The 21,365-nt window shown below is 41.5% G+C and overlaps 1 protein-coding gene across 2 annotated transcripts in view; it reads left to right on the top strand.

Annotated features, from left to right (window-relative positions):
• PRR11 (proline rich 11) overlaps positions 1–20,525 on the top strand; it is a 28,368-nt gene extending 7,843 nt beyond the window's left edge. Inside the window, exons 2-10 of one of the 2 annotated variants that reach the window (XM_010861621.1) lie at positions 3,952–4,084; positions 9,586–9,736; positions 10,166–10,288; positions 13,739–13,993; positions 15,288–15,386; positions 15,891–16,003; positions 17,036–17,095; positions 17,185–17,281; positions 19,514–20,525. In XM_010861621.1, the coding sequence (XP_010859923.1) occupies positions 3,952–4,084; positions 9,586–9,736; positions 10,166–10,288; positions 13,739–13,993; positions 15,288–15,386; positions 15,891–16,003; positions 17,036–17,095; positions 17,185–17,281; positions 19,514–19,582 (1,100 nt within the window). In that variant the 3' untranslated portion in view covers positions 19,583–20,525. The remainder of the gene's footprint in view (positions 1–3,951; positions 4,085–9,585; positions 9,737–10,165; positions 10,289–13,738; positions 13,994–15,287; positions 15,387–15,890; positions 16,004–17,035; positions 17,096–17,184; positions 17,282–19,513) is intronic. The other variant, XM_010861622.1, reaches the window with a different exon arrangement.
• Positions 20,526–21,365: the final 840 nt, after the last annotated feature.

The following is a 21,365-nucleotide window of genomic DNA, read 5'->3' as shown; positions in this document are numbered from 1 at the left end:
TGTGGAAATCTCAGAGCCAGGGGAATCCCAGTCAGTGAACTCTGTGCCTTGGATAGAGGTTTCTTCATGAAATAGTCTTGGCCATGGATTTGATGAGGTTTAACTTCTTTTCTAGCAACCATAAGTTTTTTGTTGCTCTCTGAGGCTTTCCTAAATATCTTCATTCAGAGTATTTTTGCTTTACGTTTTGTTTTTTTTAATCAATCTTAGACATCCCTTGTGTTTAACAATCCCTGTTTAGCCTTCCTTCATTACTTCAGTGGAAAGGAAAAGTGATATAATAAATGTGAAATCAGCTATCTTGAGGTATGTCTCCCAAGCCTTGCAATTAAGAAAAATGTTGTTAATCTGAGGCCTGGCACTTAGTTAAATAAGATGCTATCGAGAATCTTTACTCCTATAATGGTTGTTGATACACGCTCTGTCGCCCACTGCCATGAAGGGTGGCCTCTATAAGTCCAATTTTCTTGGGACTAAAGCATTTCTTAGTCTTGAATACCCACCGTGGGGCTGGGGGAGGTTCTTCAGTCCTTGGAATCTGAGAGCTTAGCAAGCCTAGAGCTGCATACCAAGTGCTGGAGGGTTACAGCCTGAACAAATGTGGAATGAATGTGTATTTTAAAGACCAATTGTTCCTATTCAAATGTAGGTTTGAAGAGAAGGAGGCCCAGCCCTTGAGACCATTTTTAGTTCTGCTGCTTGAATAAGGACATCTTTGTTCCTCAGGTAGCAACAAATAAAACCAGCAAAGCCCTTCTTCACGTCAAGCCAGCTCTGACTTAATTTTCTTCCGAAAAGGATTTGAATTAAAATCGAAATCTACTAGTTAGTGTTTATTTTTTTAATTAATTTTTTGTAGTATAGCTGTTTTACAATGTTGTCTTACTGTGTGCTGTACGGCAGAGTGAATCAGCTGTACATATACATATATCCCCTCTTTTTTGGGGTTTCCTTCCCATTTAGGTGACCACAGAGCCTTGAGTAGAGTTCCTTTAGAGTAACTAAAGTTCTCATTAGTTATCAGTTTTATGCATAGTAGTGTATATATGTCAATCCCAATCTCTCAATTCATCTCCCACCCCTCTTTCGCCCCTTGATATCAATATGCTGTGCTGAGAAGTCACCTAACCTGTATCCAACTCTGTATGATCCTATGGACTGCAGCCTGCCAGGCTCGTCTGTCCCTGGGATTCTCCAGGCAAGAATACTGGAGTGGGTTTTCATGCCCTCCTCCAGGGGATCTTCCGACTCAGGGATCCAATCTGCATCTCCTGACTTGCAAGCAGATTCTTTACCACTGAGCCACCAGGGATAACACTCACTGATATCAATATATGAGTGTTTAAAAGTGTTTTAAAATAAATGTTTTGAAACACCCATATCTTAGATTTGGGGTAGTTATTATTATCTTGTATATCACCTGTTCTACTACTGCATCACAGTGTATTAGGACGAACATGGTCTCTGGAGACTTACAGATTTGAACTTAATGCTGTAGTGCATTCCATTGGATAAATCATTTCATCTTTCTAAGCCTCGATTTATTCTGATCTAAATGGTAATGAAAATTCTCTTACTCAGGGAAAATACCTTGTACAACAATGAAGATTCACTGAAAAAGTGTATGTGAAGGTGCCTAAAAGTAAATAAAATAAAAAGTTAGTTTTGTTTTTCTTTCACTACCAACTCCACCAAGTTCCATGGATGCTCAGTAAATGTTACCAGCAAAGAAATTTACTTCCTTTTTAAAAACTGACACTACCCCACTATTGCCATCTCATCTTCTCTGTTATTGTTACCAAACCAAATTCAGATCCACTTGCCCAACTCAGAGCGCAGCTCATCAACTGACCCTGCATTGTGGTGAAGGAAACTTCAGTGTTTATTGCAGGATACCAAACGAGGAGAAAGGGCAGCTAATGCTCAAAAGATCTGAACTCCTCACTGGCTTTCAGGCAAGGATTTTTTTTTTTTTTTTGGTCTTACTGCACATGGCATGTGGGAATTCCCTGACCAGGGAAAAAACCGCACACCCTGCAGTGCAAAGTCTTTTAGCTACTGAACCTCCAGGGAAACCCAGGCAAAGATTTGTAAAGGCAACATTAAGGCTGAGGGTCATAGGGTGCCTGCTCAGCTGGTGGACTTTCTTCTGTTTGCTTGGTGGTAAGGTAATAAGGTGATGTTTAGGGAATCTTAATCATCAACATTTATGGTTCTAACCAGTTTGGGGTCTAAGTGCTTCTGGTCAGCATATAGTCACCATCTTTTCCCTGGGTTGGCGGGGTGCAGGGGTGTCCTTAGTTTCTGCAAGACAACACAAAGATATGCATCAGTTGTTATATATATCCCATGAAGAAGAATTAGTTTTGTGACTGTTTTATCTCTGAACTATTGTTTAAGCTCTTATTACTTTTTTTGCTTGACTGCTTTTCCTTTGATTCTGCATTCCCTCACTTCTCTGATTAGTAGCTGTTTGCTCTTTGGAACTTGAGGGACATCTGGGAGACTGAAGCCTTTTTTCTACAAACAAGGCAAAAGAGACAAAAAAGGCCTTTTGCATTGGGAAGGCTCTTCAAGGTCCTGCTTGATTCCATTATGAAGAAATTTACTTGACTGAACAAAGAATAGCAAAACAAAACCAAAACAAAATTAGAGTAACATAATGCCAAAGCCAAGGTATTTTCAGAGATAGTTAAGATCTGAGTTTAACTTTTCCCCCAGTTCAGGGTGGTCTCAGGTGGCGGTGGGGTTGCCACAGCCTATGATGACCTGAAGTGGGACCTCAGTTCTCTGACCAAGGACTGAACCTGGGCCGCAGCGCTCACCCTGGCACTTGTCTGCTTTGAAGAAAGATTTCAGCAAAGAGGTAAAAAGCAGTGAGGCAAGTAACTTGCTATTAGGAGAGAAGATACATGCAGAGAAAGCACAGGCAGGCTCAGAGAGATAGAAAGCTGCACACTTTCGAGGTGGATTAAATTGCTTATACAGGGTCAGTTCTGCCTGGTGTCGTCTGGCCAATCATCTTGCTTTGACTTTGAGTCTCTATTTAGTCTGGTGCAGGGCCCTCCCTTCATTGGAAAAGACCCTGATGCTGGGAAAGATTGAGGACAGGAGAAGGGGAGACAGAGGATGAGATGGTTGGATGGCATGACTGACTCAATGGACATGAGTTTGAGTAAACTGCAGGAGATAGTGAAGGACAGGGATCCCCTGCCTGCTGCAGTCCATGGGGTCGCAGAGTTGGATACAACTTAGCGACTGAACAGCAACATACAAGGCCCTCCCTTGTATGCGTGTGCATCATTTAGCTAAAAAGGATTCCAGTGCAAGAGCCTCTGAGAAGTTACAAATGTGGACTTAGTGCTTTACTGCATTACAGAACATAATATGGTCCGGCTCCCCTTCCCCTGAGGATCTTTTCTGCACATGTATAGCTTAGGAGCCTCCTTGACCTCAAGAATGAGAAATATGTGGTCTCTTTTATCTTTTATCTAAACAGCACTCAACTCTTCCTAGCTACTGCCATTATCTTGAAACATCTGTCAGGACTTCCCTGGTGACCCAGTGGTTGAGAATCTGTCTTCTAATGCAAGGCACACAGGTTCAGTCCCTGGTTGGGGAGCTAAGATCTCACATGCTGCAGGGCAACAAAGCCTGCTTGCTGCGAATAGAGACGCCCCCGTGTGCCACAACAAACACCCAGGGCAGCCAAAAAGAAAAGAAAAGTAATATCTGTCAACCGGGGGCAGAGTCCAGCGGCTCAGCCTTGGGTCCCTCTATCTCCTGCTTCAGGCGGACTTCTGGATTGCTGGCGGTGATCTGTTTGCTAACCAAGATGGTGGTTACAAGGATGTGTTCATTTTGTGATAATGCATTGACCTCTACAGTCAAAGATTGTATTTTTTTCTGTGTATTATTCTTCAATAAAAAATGTAAATATTTTCTCTACAGAAACCATGCCCAAATTCAAGCAGCGAAGAAGAAAGTTAAAAGCCAAAGCGAAAAGATTATTCAAAAGAAAAGAAGCCTCTCACCTCCAGTCTAAGCTAGTTATACCTCCTCCTCCGCCGCCCTCACCAGAAAGGTAAGGCATAATGTGGAACAGACAAAATATTAAAAATCTGATAAGTTTGGGAGCAAGTCACCAGATGTGTCAACGAAAAATACAGAACGCCACTTAATTTGAATTTCAGATAACCAATGAATGATTTTTTTTGTATTGTCTGTGCAACATTTGAAATACACTCAAAAAATTATTTTTTAGTACTTACTCATCCTTTATCTGAAATTAAATTTTAGCTGAGCATCCTGATTTTCATGTGGCAACCATAGTTTAAGAGTTCAAACGAGGGACTACCCCAGTGGCCCAGTGGCTAGGACTCCAGGGGCCTAGATTCAATCCCTGTTCTGGGAACTAGATCCCACATGTGGCAACTAAGAGTTCACAGGCCACAACTAAAGAACCCACAAACCACGATGAAGAGCTAAGATCCTGTGTGCTGCAGCTAAGACCTGGTGCAGCCGAATAAATAAAAATTAATTATTAAAAAAAAAAGAGTTCAAACAAAGTAAAAAATCTCAAGGAATTGTGTTTGAAGTTTTGTTGTTGTTCTGTTGCTAAGTCCTTCACCATCTTCCAGAGTCTGCTCAAACTGATATCCACTGAGTAGGTAGGTGATGCCATCCAACCATCTCACCCTCTGTCGTCCCCTTCTCCGCCTGCCCTCAATCTTTCCCAGAATCAGGGTCTTTTCTAATGAGCTGGCTCTTTGTACAGTAACTATTTTCTACTTTCCTACTCAGTTGTATAAATCTGGTAACTAAGTGATAAAAGAGGGGTATACAGCTGGAACTTAAACCTTCGTTTTGGTAAAGTTCGGTTGTTTATTCTCTGGGACTCAGGGCTTAAATGTGTTATTAAAAGAGACTCTGATGTCTAAAAACTCTAGGGTGGTGGTTTTCACAATAACATACTTTATACACTTTGTTTTTAAAGGTCTCTTTACAGAAAAAATTTTGAAACAAACAGACTCAAAAAATCAGTAACCATGATACCATCCTTGATTCCTCTCTTTCCTGAATGTTGCAAAAGTCCCCCAACTGGCCTTCCTATTCTGCCCTTGCTCCCTCTGCAGTGTATTTCAACACAGCATTCAAAGTGAGCCTACTAAAATCATGTCATATTGGTCTTCTACAATGAAAGTTCTTTGTATAATCCACAAGGCCTTTATGGTCTGGTTCACATTATCCATTAATCCTCTTCCCTCCTTCTTTCTATCCTAGTCATCCAGCCTCCTTGCTACTCCTCAAACACCTCAGACAGGCACCCACCCCAGGGCCTTTGCACTTACTGTTACCCTTGTCTGGAATGTTCTTTTCCCCAAATATTTGCTTTGCTAGTTTATTCCGTTGAGGTTTGCTCTCAAAAGCCATCTTCTCAGTGAGACATTCTATGATTACCCTATTGAAATGTTCACCTCCAGGCAACATTTCACATTCCTGCTATCTTGCTTTATCTTTTTCTCCTTAGCATTGTTCACTACCTGAATTCAGTTCAGTTGCTCACTCGTGTCTCACTCTTTGTGACCCCCTGAACTGCAGCATGCCAGGCCTCCCTGTCCATCACCAACTCCCAGAGCTTGCTCAAACTCATGTACATTGAGTAAGTGATGCCATCCAACTGTCTCATCCTCTGTCATCCCCTTCTCCTCCTGCCTTCAATCTTTCCCAGCATCAGGGTCTTTTCCAATGAGTCAGTTCTTTGCATCAGGTAGCCGGAGTATAGGAGCTTCAGCTTCAGCATCAGTCCTTCCGATGAATATTCAGGACTGATTTCCTTTAGGATGCACTGGTTTGACCTTCTTGCAGTCCAAGGGACTCTCAAGAGTCTTCTCCAACACCACAGTTCAGAAGCATGAATTCTTTGGCACTCAGCTTTCTTTATACTCCAACTCTCACATCCATACAGGACTACTGGTAAAGCCATAGTTTTGACTAGACGGACCTTTGCTGGCAAAATAATGTCTCTGCTTTTTGGCATGCTGTCTAGGTTGGTCATAACTTTTCTTCCAAGGAACAAGTGTCTTTTAATTTCACGGCTGCAGTCACCATTTGCAGTGATTTTGGAGCCCAAAAAATTAAAGTCTGTCAATGTTTCCATTGTTTCCCCATCTATTTTCATGAAGTGATGGGACAAGATGCCATGATCTTAGTTTTCTGAATGTTGAGTTTTAAGCGAACTTTTTCACTCTCCTCTTTCACTTTCATTGAGAGGCTTTTTAGTTCTTCTTTGCTTTCTGCCATAAGGGTGGTGTCATCTGTGTATCTGAGGTTATTTATATTTTAGCCAGCGATCTTGATTCCAGCTTGTGCTTCATCCAGCCTGGCATTTTTCGTGATGTACTCTGCATATACGTTAAATAAGCAGGGTGACAATATACAGCCTTGACGTACTCCTTTTCCTATTTGGAACCACTCTGTTGTTCCATGTCCAGTTCTAACTGTTGCTTCCTGATCTGCATACAGATTTCTCAGGAGGCAGGTAAGGTGGTCCGGTATTTCCATCTCTTGAAGAATTTCCCACAGTTTATTGTGATCCACACAGTCAAGGGCTTTGGCATAGTCAATAAAGCGGAAGTAGATGTTTTCCTGGAACCCTCTTGCTTTTTTGATGATCCAGTGTATGTTAGCAATTTGATCTCTGGTTCCTCTGCCTTTTCTAAATTCAGCTTGAATATCTGGAAGTTCATGGCTCACGTACTGCTGAAGCCTGGCTTGGAGAATTTTGAGCGTTACTTTACTAGCATGTGAGATGAGTGCAATTGTGCAGTAGTTTGAGCATTCTTTGGCATTGCCTTTCTTTGGGATTGGAATGAAAACTGACCTTTTCCAGTCCTGTGGCCACTGCTGAGTTTTCCAAATTTGCTGGCATATTGAGTGTAGCACTTTCACAGCATCATCTTTTAGGACTTGAAATTGCTCAGCTGGGATTCCGTTGCCTCCACTACCTTTGATCATAGTGATGCTTCCTAAGGCCCACTTGACTTCACATTCCAGGATGTCTGGCCCTAGGTGAGTGATCACACCATCATGGTTATCTGGGTCACGAAGATCTTTTTTGTACAGTTCTCTTTATTCTTGTTTCCTCTTCTAATATCTTCAGCTTCTGTTAGGTCCATACCATTTCTGCCCTTTATTGAGCCCATCTTTGCATGAAATGTTCCCTTGATATCTCTGATTTTCTTGAAGAGATCTCTAGTCTTTCCCATTCTGTTGTTCTCCTCTATTTCTTTGCACTGATCGCTGAGGAAGGCTTTCTTGTCTCTCCTTGCTATTCTTTGGAACTCTGCATTCAGATGGATATATCTTTCCTTTTCTCCTTTGCTTTTCGCTTCTCTTCTTTTCTCAGCTATTTGTAAGGCCTCCTCAGAAAACCATTTTGCCTTTTTGCATTTCTTTTTCTTGGGTATGGACTTGATCACTGTCTCCTATACAGTGCCACGAACCTCCTTCTATAGTTCTTCAGGCACTCTGTCTGTTGGATCTAATCCCTTGAATCTATTTGTCACTTCTACTGTATAATCGTAAGGGATTTGATTTAGGTTATACCTGAATGGTCTCGTGGTTTTTCCTACTTTCTTCACTTTAAGTCTGAATTTGGCAATAAGGAGTTCATGATCTGAACCACAGCCAGCTCCTAGTCTTGTTTTTGCTGACTGTATAGAGCTTCTCCATCTTTGGCTGCAAAGAATATAATCAACCTGATTTTGATATTGGCCATCTGGTGATGTCCATGTGTAGAGTCTTCTCTTGTGATGTTGGAAGAGGGTGTTTACTATGACCAATGTGTTCTCTTGGCAAAACTCTGTTAGCCTTTGCCCTGTTTAATTTTGTACTCCAAGGCCAAATTTGCCTGTTACTCCAGGTATCTCTTGACTTCCTACTTTTGCATTCCAGTCCCCTGTAATGAAGAGGACATCTTTTGCATGTGTTTGTTCTAGAAGGTCTTGTAGATCTTCACAGAACCATTCAACTTCAGCTTCTTCAGCATTACTGGTTAGGGCATAGACTTGGATTACTGTGATAGTGAATGGTTTGCCTTGGAAACAAACAGATCACTCTGTCATTTTTAAGACTGCACCCAAGTACTGCATTTCAGACTCTTTTGTTGACTATGAGGGCTACTCCATTTCTTCTAAGGGATTCTTGCCCACAGAAGTAGATATAATGGTCATCTGAGTTAAATTCACCCATTCCAGTCCATTTTATTTTCCTGATTTCCAAAATGTCGATGTTCACATTTTGTTTGACCACTTCAATTTACCTTGATTCATGGATCATTCATGACAAATATTTATTTAGTGTGTTATTTGATTTATTATTATTTATTTACTCAATAAATATTTGTTATACAAGTCAAACTGGGAATTCTAGAAGTAAATGAAAAATTTGGCTTTTGGTAATCTCTGGTTCCTATGCAATATTGTTCTGGGGAAAGGAATGGCAAACCACTTCAGTATTCTTGCCTTGAGAACCCCATAAACAGTATGAAAAGGCAAAAAGACAGGACACTGAAAGATGAACTCCCCAGGTCGGTAGGTGCCCAATATGCTACTGGAGATCAGTGGAGAAATAACTCCAGAAAGAATGAAGAGACAGAGCCAAAGGAAAAACAATGCCCAGTTATGGATGTTCACTACCTAACAACCCACATATATTTATTTTCTTTTAAACTTTTTTGTTTGTACTTGGATATAGCGGATTAACAGTGTTCTGATAGCTTCCGGGGAACAGTGAAGGGACACAGCCATACATATACATGTACCCATTCTCGCTCACAATCCCCTCCCATCCAGGCTGCCACATTAACATCAAGTAGCTTACATATATTTTTCTTTTAGCCCTCTTTGTAAAGCCTATGAAGGCAGGATTTTTGTCTATTTTGTTCATTACTGAATCTATGACACATATTTATTTAGTGTGTTATTTGATTTATTATTATTTACTCAATAAATATTTGTTCTACAAGTCAAACTGGGAATTCTAGAAGTAAATGAAAAATTTTACTTTTAGTAATCTCTGCCTCTCAGTCATACTATAAAACTAGCTTGCTATTTAATTCAATTCAGTTCAGTCATTCAGTCGTGTCCAGCTCTTTTCGACCCCATGGACTGCTGCACGCCAGGCTTCCCTGTCCATCACCAACTCCCAGAGCTTGCTCAAACTCATGTACATTAAATTGGTGATGCCGTTCAACCATCTCAGCCTCTTTCATTCCCTTCTCCTCCTGCCTTCAGTCTTTTCCATCATCAGGGTCTTTTCCAATGAGTTGGTTCTTTGCATCAGGTGGCCAAAGTATTGAAGTTTCAGCTTCAGCATCAGTCCTTCCAATGAATATTCAGGACTAGTTTCCTTTAGGATGGACTGGTTTAATCTCCCTGCAGTCCAAGGGACTCTCAAGAGTGTTTTTCAACACCGCAGTTCAAAAGCATCAACTCTTAGGTGGTAAGCTAAGAATTATTTAATTAGAGCCTGTTAATTCCAACTCAGGAGTTTTCCCTTTGTTTGATTTTGTCTTTCCTGCAGAGCGGTTATTCCTTCAACAGATATACCCATTAGCAGAAGCTGGCTAAAACTCTCCTGGAACTTCAGATTTCCCAGTTTTACAAATGCAATAAAGCTTCTGACAAATAGAGTATGGTCTATATACAGCTGGTGCCAGAGCTGCATGACCCAGGTATGGATTTGACATACCTTTTTTCAGCATTATGGTTTTTCTACACACTTAGTATGTGTGTTCACGTGTGTGTGCTTAGGTCAGTAGACACTCGAGCTTAGCTCACATAATATGAAGTTAGGTGTTTATGTCTGTCTTCACTTTTTTTAATAAAATTTTTATATTGAAATGTAGTTGATTTACAATGTTGTGTTAGCTTAGGTATACGGCAAAGTGATTCAATTACACACACACACACATATATATTCTTTTTCACATTATTTTCCATTATAGATCATTAAAAGATATTGAATATAATTTCCTGTGCTATACAGTAGATCCTTGTTGTTGCCTTCACTTCTATAAAACATACATTGTAGCATTTTCTTTATCATATTGTCCTTAGCATATTGCTCAACGGAGTCAGACGTCTTTATTTGTGAATTTCAGAGTTTCGAAGTTTTAAAAAACACCATCTTTCCATCCCGTCTCTGCCACCGAGAACTTCGTAGTCTAAAACAACGGTTTTGCGTTTTGGAAAATGAAGTATGCAAGCTCCAGGAAGCACTGAAGGTTAGTGTTATCAAATGAAAAACAAAGCCAGATTTAGGTAAGGGGGCAAGAGCTAGTCCTGCATTGGAACTCCAGTGTGCTTTCATTAGAAGGAAGAGTGGCTACAGGCTCGTGCTAGTTCTGGGCATCTTTGCTGTCAGATTTCTTCCTTAAACTGCAGAGGCTCTGCTCTGCATTGCAGGGGGGCTGACGCCTGCAGGCACCATTGCCTAAGCTCCATGTCACTGGCTCGCAGTGTGCACTCATGGGAAACACTGATGAGAGGCTAGAAGGAGCGGGAAAAGTGGAAGTGTTAGTTGCTCAGTCATATCCAACTCTTTGCAGCCCCTGGACCATAGCCCACCGGGCTTCTCTGCCCATGGGATTTTCCAGGCAAGAATGTTGGAGTGGGATGGGTCATCATGTCTTCCTCCAGGGGATCTTCCCAACCCAGAGATCGAACTCACATCTCTTATATCTCCTGCATTGGCAGACAGGTTCTTTACCACTAGTGTCACATATACATATGTGTGTGTGTGTGTGTGTGTGTGTGTTAGTCCCCTCAGTCGTGTCCAATTCTTGGTGACCCTATGGACTGTAGCCCACCAGGCTCCTCTCTCCATGAAATTCTCCCAGGCAAGAATACTGGAGTGGGTAGCCATTCCTTCTCCAGGGGATCTTCCCGACCCAAGGAAGACGAAGACGGATGATTTTTCCCCTTTGTTCTCTGTGTTGGGCAGTTTCTCCAGCAATGGCTGTCATTGCTGCCTCAGTCACTCCCACTAGGTCAAGTCCACCATGTTTCTTGATTCTCTGGGTTAACCTAGTTCCAGAGATCTGTTACATTGCCCTTTCCGTTGACCCTCCAGTCTCAGGGTGTTTATGGCTTTTGCTGTCACTAATGACTGCACTGCCTCACTGTCCCTGGTGTGCTTCTCAGCTCTTCCATAGTATGGTATAGAAACTCTTCCCCATATTACATGTCCCCTCTTCAAAGAAGGTTGTTTTTGTTTTGTTTTGTTTTCTTAAATTTTTGACTGCACCCTGAGGCATGTGGGATCTTCGTTCCCTGACCAGGAATAGAACTCATGCCCCCTGCATTGGAAGGCAAGAGTCTTAAACACTGGGCTGCCAGGGAAGTTCCTGTTGCCTCTTTCAAATACTCAGTGTGGTTTCTAACTTCTTGACTGAGATTAGCAGGAAAAAAACTATAGATATCCACTCTCTCCAAACTCCCCTAAGCAAGACCCCTATTCTCAGTGTCTAAAACGTAAAGAATAAACACTGTGCTCATTGTTTTAGAGAGACACTTCTGGGACTATACCCCTACTCCCAGAATTTGTACCTGAAGGTGATCTAGCCTAAAGAAAAAGCAAATCACCCCACAACCTGGACCTTAGTTTCTGCATCGATAAAAATGGGGAAGATACCATCTGTCGTGGGCTGAGTGATGGCCCTCCAAAAAGTTGGTCCAAGTCCTGATCCCTGGAAGCCTGTAGATATTATCTTATCCACCAGGTCTTTGTAGATAATCAAGTGAAGGGTTTTGAAATGAGGAAATCATACTTCATTATCTGGTTGGACCCTCAAGCCAATGACAAGTGTCCTTATAGAAGACACACAGAGTAGAGCACATAGAGGGAAGAGAAGCAACGGGACCACCGAGGGATAGGCCGGTCACAGGGCCTCAAACCGAGACATACCAATAGACTCCGGAAGCTGGAAGAGACAAGAAACAGATTCTTCTCTAGAGCCTTGAGAGGGAATGCACGCCTTGATTTCAGGCTTCCAACCTCCAGGAGTGGGGGAGAATGACTTCTCTTTGTTGTAAACTACCAACTTTGTGATACTTTGTTATAGCAGCCCCTAGGCACTATTCTGCCCTCTTACTTCCCAGGGTCATTGTATTCATTTGCTAGGGCTGCCGTGGCAAAGGAGCATAGGCTGAGTGGCTTATTCTACAAAATTTGTTTTCTCACAATTGTGGAGGCTAGAAGTCTAGGGTCAAGGTGCTGGGAGGGTTGGCTGCTTCTAATGCCTCTCTCCTCTGCTTGTCTTCCGTGTCTTTAGATGGTCTTTTCTCTGTGCCCATGCATCCCTGGTGTCTCTTATGTGTTCAAGTTTTGTCTTTATATAAGGACACAAGTCACACTGGATTAGATCCCACCCTAATGGCCCCCTTATTATTTTTTTTTTAATATTTATTTAGCTGTGCTAGGTCTTAGTTGCGGCATACGGGATCTAGTTTCCTGACCAGGGATTGAACCCCGGCCCCCTGCATTGGAAGTGTGGAGCCTTAGCCACTGGTCCACCAGGGAAGTCCTCCTAATGGCTCCTTTTAATTTAATCACTTCTTTGAAGGCCCTGTCTTCAAATACAGTCACGTATTGAAGTATTAGGGGTTCAGACGTCAATATATGACTTGTGGTTGGGGGAAGACAATGCAGCCCATTAGAGTCAGGTTGTAACCTTTGAATTTTTTTTATCAGTTCCTTGAATAGACTATATTCTTGGCTGCATTAAGTATTTTTCCCTCTGCCAGGAACTCTCTTCCCTCAATCTTTATATCCTTTCTTCACCTGAGAAGCCTAAATTCATCCTTGAGATCATAGCTAAATATTCGTCTCTAGACTTCTAGCTCCAGTGTTCTTGCCTGGAGAATCCCAGGGACGGGGGAGCCTGGTGGGCTGCCGTCTATGGGGTCGCACAGAGTCGGACACGACTGAAGCGACTTAGCAGCAGCAGCAGCAGCAGACTTCTAGCTATTCACGCTCACAGCACACTTCGTGGCTCTTATTTTCTCTTTTCAAGTAATCATTTATTTATTTATGGCTGTACTGGATCTTCACTGCTGCGAGGACTTTTTCTCTACTTGCAGTGAGCAGGGGCTACTCTCTAGTGTGGTGCATACGGTTCTCATTGCGATAGCTTGTCTCCTTGCAAGCACAAGTTCTAGGGTTCACAGGCTCCGTGCTTGTGTCTCCCAGACTCTAGAGCATGGGCTCTGTAGTTGTGGCGCAGAAGCTTAATTGCTCCGGGGTATGTGGGATCTTCCCGGATCAAACCTGTGTCTCTTGCATTGGCAGGCAGATTCTTTACCACTGAGCCACCAGCTAAGCCTTGGCTCTTGTTAGAGTATTACTTGGCTTGTTTCGAATGTGTTTTGTGTATGTTTGAGGTCTGTGTTCGTGTTTTGTGTACGTTTGAGGTCTGTGTTCCTCGGCAGACTGTCAGCTAGATGGGGAGACAGACAGGACTCACGTTGTAGCCACAGTGCCTGGCATATAGCACACACAGAACAAATAGATGAATGAGTGAATGAGCTTGTGACAAATGAGAAAATATTGTAGCACACGTGGTGTACAGAGAAGACATTCAACACGTGGCAGCTATCATTTTGATGACTGCTCAAATAAATAAGAACCAAATAAATCTGTTCTTCAGTTGCCAAATGCAATTTTTTTCTTACAGGCCATCTCAGAAAATTCCTCCTGTCCCAGCTGTGGTCAAGCGTGTCACACGGGTGGTGAGCATCCAGACGTGCCTGCCTGTGCTCTAGCCAGCCCTGCAGACTCCGCAGCTCTCCGTCCTCCCTCCCCAGCGCAGGCCGCCAGTCGCCCTCCGCCCCCTCCACCCCCTCCTCCCCCTCCGCCTCCTCTGCCTCCTCCCCCACCACCGACAGCACCATTGCTGCTCAGAAAACCTGCTCTCACGAAGGCACTTCAGGTAAAAAAAACAGTCTAGTAAAGGTGTGTTTTGGTCAGTGGGTAAAGAAGGAGTCAAGCCAGGTGTCTTTTTTAAGGCTGGGCAAAGGGTTTTGACAGGAAGGACTGCCTTTTGTTCTAATTCCGTCTCCTGCTTATGGCAATTATTGTTTTTAAAGACATGGTCCCCTGGGAGATCACAGAAGTTGGAATTAGAAATGAAAGTGCTTTTTTTTTTTTTTTTTGGAGGAAAAATGAATGAAACCCAGCAGGTTGGGAGATTCCTATTGGCTTCTTGGTATACCTTTTTTACCAAGAGGAAAATCTCTCTGGGAAACCAAATTAAAAACAGACTCTTTAGTGAGTGAAGTCAGAACAACAGTAGGCGCAAAAAAGTGCTGTTTGATTCCACTTGTAGGAGGTACCTGCTGCTGCTGCTGCTGCTGCTGCTAAGTCGCTTCAGTCCTAGAATAGTCAAATTCATAGGGTCAGAAAGCAGGAAGGGTGAGGTGGGGAAGGGGAATGGGGACTTACCTTTTTTTTGGGGGGGGGAGAAATGGGGATTTAGTGCTTAATGGAGACAGAGTTTCAGTTTAGGAAGGTGAAGAATTCAGGAGATAGATGATGGTCAGTGTTGCACAATATGAATATACTTAGTGCCACTGAACTGTACAGTTAATTATGGCTAAGATAGTATGTTTTATATTACTTAGGATGTGACTTTTATCACAATAAAAAAGCATTTTAAGAAAAAGAACTCGTAGATCCTAAAGTGTAACGCCACTGGATTGGAGAACCAGTCTCCGTTAGAGCTACTTAGCTGCCCACTAACACAGCACTATCTAAAAAGCTGATTACTTTTTACTGCAGGTACATTTGGTTTAAAATGACTGAATCAAATGCAGAGTCTGCTGCTATAGTTGCCCTAATATATACCTCATCAAGTATATGTTCTTGCTTTCTGGCAAGTGTCTCATTTTCTTAGGTAGTTTAGGCAAACTTCACGTTGATTAGAGGAACTCTTTCTATGTCTATCTTATTACAGTGATTCCTAAGGAAGACGTGTAGTTGTAGAAAACTAGCCCAGTTCTTACTTAGTTTCAAAGCCTTACGTTTTCATTAATATTTCTCAGTAGCCTTAGCATCCATAGATACGAAAACAGAATTAGTTCTTGGTTGCATGGAAAGAATTTGATTGGCTCCTCGGGGAAATGAGTTAATTTTTAACTCTAAGGCTTTAAAAACTAGATTTGGATTTGCATTTGACTAGATGTCCTGGTTTCAGTTTGAATTCTAATTTTTCCTTGTATCTTAAGGCTGGACCATTAAAAAAAAATGGACCCATGCAGATAACAGTTAAAGATCTACTGACTGTGAAATTAAAGAAGACACAGAGTTTGGATGAAAGGAGGAAGGTAAGAAATCTTTGACCACACATGTGGTCTTTCATTTTTTAACCTGGTTGTCTCTCTCTTTTTTTTTTTTTTACTTTATTTTATTTTTTAACTTTACAATATTGTATTGGTTTTGCCATATATCCATATGAATCCGCCACAGTTATACACGTGTTCCCCATCCTGAACCCTCCTCCCTGTCTCTTAATAGAAAATAAGCATTAAAAAAAAAGAAAAGAAGCATAAGTCTTAGATATAAAAGCTGTTCTGAGGAAAGCATTTGATATTTTATTTGAGTAATTTTTGATCTCCTCAACAAAATATATAAATCCCCCAATTATTTAATTCAGCAGTTTTATGGCAACCATTAGCTTGAAAAGGTAGAGATATACTCTGAAGCTTTGGAATAAAAATTGAATAGATATATTTTACACATACTCAGCATTCAAATTTGTTTTGGTATATTTACATTTTGAATGATACTTTTAAATCTGTTTTTAATAATGTCTGATTTTGTGATTAAAGCTTGTACCATCACCAAAGGCACAGAAGGCACTGGTTACTATCTCTGACCTGCAGCGCATTACCCTGAAACCAAAGTCCAAAGTGTTATCAACTCGAGTTACAAATGTCTTAATGTAAGGATCTGCACAGAATTACACTCTACTGCTACTTTAAAATAGTAATATTTTGCTTATTTCTAACTCTAAAAATTATATATGATCATATAGGAAAATTGAAATATACAGTGATGTTTAAAGAAAACAAAAATCATCAAATAATCATATCATTGGAGATAGCCACTCTTAACATACTGTTGTTTATCACTCTAGTCTTTTTTTAGGCATGTACACTATTATTTCCGGTTCATGGTGCTGTTTATTGCAAAATATAAAATATCATCAAGAATTTTCAAATCAGCACAGCTTCAGAAATAATATGAAAACTAGAATGTCTTGGAATCAATGAAATATGTGTATGAAATATACATATTACAGGTATATGTATATGAAATATGTATATTAAATACATATTGCATGAAATATGTATATACATACATACACAGGTCTGTACCCATGTGTAATTTATATTGAGTTGGCCAAAAAATTTGTTTGGTTTTTCTGTGCATTGTTACAGAAAAATGTGGATGAATTCTTTGGCCAGCCCAATATATACAAATACAGCTTTTCTCATTACTGTGTCATAAACTTTCCCCTGTCTCATTAAAAATTAGCTTAAAGAATCATGTTGACTTCTTCAATAGATGCAGTTTTTTAATATGTGAACTTCATAGATAAAATCCTTTTTTGAGACGTTTAGGTTGTTTGTGATTTTTTTATTTCTGGAACTCTTCAATAATCATCCTTGTCCATCATCTGTGTGCATAACTGAGTTTTGCCCTAAGATGGATTTGTACAAGTGTAACTACAACGTCAAAAAAAGTAACTTATTTTTAAAAAATAATAAAATGAAAGTATTAGTTATTCAAGTATTAGATTCTTCTTATTATTAGAATCATTATATCACTTTATGCTCCTATCAGCATCTACTGCTATTTTTTAATGTAACAAACTACTTTCTAAGATGTTGCCACTTTGAAATGATTGCTTTACTTTGAGAAAAATTATACAATCTGGTGAGCTCTAACTTTTGTATTTTTATTTTATCAGTACTCCTGGTAAAAGTCAGTTAGATCTACGGAAACTACTTAGAAAAGTCGATGTGGAGAGGTAATCCATTCTCCTATCTTTATGCTCTCTACATTCATTTGAGAAGTTGGCATAAAACACAGCTCCCAATCTTTTTATTACCTTTGTAGGAGCCCAGGTGGAACCCCACTTACTAATAAAGAAAATGTGGAAACAGGAACTGGGCTGACCCCGGTGATGACCCAGGCCTTGAAGAGAAAATTTCAGGTAAGCCTTTATGAAAAGCATTTGGTTCCTTTTCTTCAAACTCTTTAATTTAGATTCATAATCTAAAGCATCTTTATTAATAATAGTAGTAATTTTAAAACAGTTCCTTATACCAGTCCATCCTAAAGGAAATCAGTGCTGAATATTCATTGGAAGGACTGATGTTGAAGCTGAAACTCCAATACTCTGGCCACCTGATGCAAAACACTGACTCTTTGGAAAAGACCCTGATGCTGGGAAAGATTGAAGGTGGGAGACGGGGACGACAGGATGAGATAGTTGTATGGCATCACTGACTCAATGGACATGAGTTTGAGGAAACTCCAGGAGTTGGTGATGGACAGGGAGGCCTGGCGTTGCTGTAGTCCATGGGGTTGCAAAGAGTCAGACTGAGGGACAAAACTGAACTGAACTGATGCTTTATAAAGAACTTCATGTTTGCGGTTCATGGAATGCTATGAAATAGCTAAGATTATCATCTCTACTTTAGCAATGAATGTCTGGTTTTATTAATTTCATTCATAACTATTTATTAAGCAGTCCCTATATGCCAGACACTGTGCTGGAATACCAGGGAGATAGTGATAAGCAAAAACAGGCACAGATCTACTGTCTTGGAGCTTTCAGTCTAGTGGGGAAGGTAGACAGTAATCAACAATCACAATTTGTGTAATTTTGCACTGAAGTAAATTCTGTGAAGGAAAGTAACAAGGTTCAGTGAGAATCCTTGGAGCTTGCCAATCAACTTGTCCTGTTGGGCACTGTGTGGCCTTCTTTGCAGGTGAGGCCTGATGCCCCTTTCCTTCAGTAGGAGTCCACTCCCAGATCACATTATGGTGATACCATAAATTGTGAAGGGCAGAGGCCTTATTTAACAACTAAGCCCTTTCCTTCTTTCTCTTATTTTGGCTGTGCCGCTTGTGGGACAGTTCCCCGACCAGGGACTGAACTCAGGCCATGGAAGTGGAAGCACCAAATCCTAACCACAAGGAACTCCGCCCTTCCCTTCTTTGTTCAGCTCTAGGTCTTTTTTGTCCCTGCCCCACCCTATAACTACTATAGTGGATTGGTTAATGTGGAAGCATGTAAAAATGTAATGAGCCACAAACCCATGTACTGAGCAACAGCATCAAAAATCACAGATGAGGCTCTTTCCTGGTGGTGCAGTGGATAGGAATCCGCCTGCCAACGCAGGGAACAACTCGGGTTCAATCCCCGGTCCGGGAAGATTCCGCATGCGGAGGAATCACTGAAGGGTGCGCCACAACTACTGAGCCCAAGGTCTAGAGCTAGTGCTCCACAAGAAGAGAAGCCACCACAGTGAGAAGCCCGCACACGCAATGAAGAGTAGCCCCTGCTGGCCACACCTCGAGAAAACCTGCGCAAAGCAACGAAGACTCAGCTCAGCCAAAAATAAATAGTTTAAAAATATCACAGATGAGACCTTTGCCATATGTTGTGCTCTCCAAAATCCACTTAGTAGAGGATGGTGGTGGTTGTTCAGTTGCTAAGCTGTCTCCGACTCGTTGCAACCCCTTGAACTGCAGCACACCAGTCTTCTCTGCCCTTCACTGTCTCCCAGAGTTTGCTCAAACTCAGGTCCATTGAGTCAGTGATGCCATCCTCTGTTGCCCCCTTCTCCTGCCCTCAGTCTTTCCTAGGATCAGGGTCTTTTTCAGTGAGTTGGCTCTTTGCATCAGGTGGCCAAAGATACAGGGTATTTAGTAAAAACTTGTTTTAGACATGGAATAACTTTACCCACTCCTATGAGTTAGGTTTTGCATTTGACTGTGGGTAAGAGAAGTCTGACTATAGTGGCTTAAGCAAATGGAGGCTTATTTTTCTTTTCTGCATATTGCCTTGGGAAATAGGGAGTGGATACAGGGTATAGCAGCTTCCCCATGTCGTCACCTCTCTTCCAACCTTAATACATGGCTTTTATCCCTACAGTGCAGAACATCTACACTGCCTAAAGCCTCTTGTCTACATTGTAAGCAAGATAAGAAGGGCAAAGATCAAAAAGGTATCCTAGCTAAACTGCCCTTCATCTCTTTAAACAGGTGATATGCAGGAACTTTGATTATATCAGGGAACTTGGAAAAAGTGATTTTTAGAATCTGGCCACATTGCTGCCTTGCATAAAATCTGGGTTCTGATAGCGAGGAAGGAGAGCTATGCTGGCCACAAGAACATAATTCATATTATAATTGGGACTTCTTGTTTTTTTCTTAGCTGGCTCACCCTAGAAGCCCACCTCAAACTCTGCCAGTTTCTACAAGCAGCTTTGATGAACAAAACTGATGCCACCTCTGCCTAACTCCCAGCAATGATCCATAAAATGTACAGATAAAATGACCCCAATCCTTTTGAAGTATAATATGTGTAAATAATTATATTAATATATAATTCATTTGAAGAATTAAAATATGTATGGAGCCCATGCATACTGTAATGAAAAGTGGGAAATAGAATACTTTCTAGTTTACACGATTACTCACAGGACAGATGGGAAAATGCAATCCCCAAAGTGATGTTTATCCTGGAATTACTCAATTTAAGTTAGGAAGGTTATTCCAATTTAACTAGATAACTCTGATTTGTGCTCTATAGGTATAGTTATGAGATTAAAATAACCTGGTACCCATTCATCTTGGGTATTCTCAGGAAATTAAAAAGCAAAATATTTCATCCTGTAAAGCTCATCCATTCATTAAGTGCTACTTAATCCAGAAAGACCCTCTAGATTTTATTTCTGTTCCCTATAAGCAATTAAGTAAGATCATCTCCCATCCAAACCTAACTATTCCAAAAGGATTTGAAGTGAAAGGTCCAATGTGACCTTAAAAATTAGAATTTCATTTCTAGTATCATAGGTAGGTAACAATATCAGGCTTACTGAAGTCTGGGATATTCTTTAATTTGATATCTGCTATCCACATTTGTACAGCTAAATATAGACTTCATGAAGACCTCTACATGAACCTTGGGTTTTCTACAGTGCCCCACTAGGGACTCTCTGAGGTCCATAGCAGATTCACCGTGAGACCTGATTCTCTGTCCTCAAGCACCTGTTGATTCAATAACAGTAATTCTGCACAATCACGGGATTTTACTTTTTCCTGCCAATTCAGGGTTGCCAAACTTAGCAAATATGAATACATGCCTGCTGAGCCACTTCAGTCGTGTCCAACTTTTTGCGAACCAATGGACATAGCCCACCAGACTCCTGTGTCCATAGGATGCTCCAGGCAAAAATACTAGAGTAAGTTGCCATGCCCTCCTCCAGGGGATCTTCCCAACCCAGGGATCCAACCTGCATCTCCTGTCTTCTGCATTGGTAGGCAATTCTTTACCACTCAAGCCACCTTGGAAGCCCATAAATACCTGACACCCCCACCAAATTTGAATTTCAGATAAACAACAAATAACTGGAGTGGGTTGCCATTTCCTTCTCCAGGGATCTTCCTGACCCAGGGATCAAACCCCGGTCTCCCGCATTCCAGGCAGACGCTTTAACCTCTGAACCACGCTTTAACCCTCTGTTTAATAGGGCCCATTAAACAATGAGTAATTTTTTAAGTATAACTGTGTCCTAAATATTGCCATGGGCTTCCCTTGTAGCTCAGTCAGTAAAGAATCTGTCTGTAATGCAGGAGACCCAGGTTCAATCCCTGGGTCGGGAAGATCCCCTGGAGAAGAAAATGGCAACCCACTGCAGTATTCTTGCCTGGAGAATCCCATGGACAGAGGAGCCTGCCAGGCTGCAGTCCATGGGGTCGCAAAGAGTTCCACATGACTGAGTGACTAACACACACAAGCGCCGAGGTAGGGTAAGCAGAGCAGCCTGGGGGTTTCTGACAGTTTGGGGATACCAGCTTTTAGCTGGCCAGAGGGACCCAGAGCTTTCTTCCACCCAGTGGGTTTGTTCTGGTCTCTGCCAGGCACCCAAAGCCCCTCTGGACAGACAGTGCTCTGGACACAGTTCTGAGAACCCTGCATTCCAACCCTCCCTGGGCCACTTCCTAGCGGTTCTGCCTTTGGGCCGGTGCCCTCTCCTCTCTGGGCACTGCCTCCCTCTGGAAGA

This window comes from Bison bison, unplaced genomic scaffold (genome assembly GCF_000754665.1).
Source record: "Bison bison bison isolate TAMUID 2011002044 unplaced genomic scaffold, Bison_UMD1.0 scf7180017864472, whole genome shotgun sequence".
In the NCBI taxonomy this organism is placed as follows: Eukaryota; Metazoa; Chordata; class Mammalia; order Artiodactyla; family Bovidae; genus Bison; species Bison bison.
Note: the sequence above shows the minus strand (reverse complement) of the source record. Positions and strands in the feature narration are given on the sequence as shown.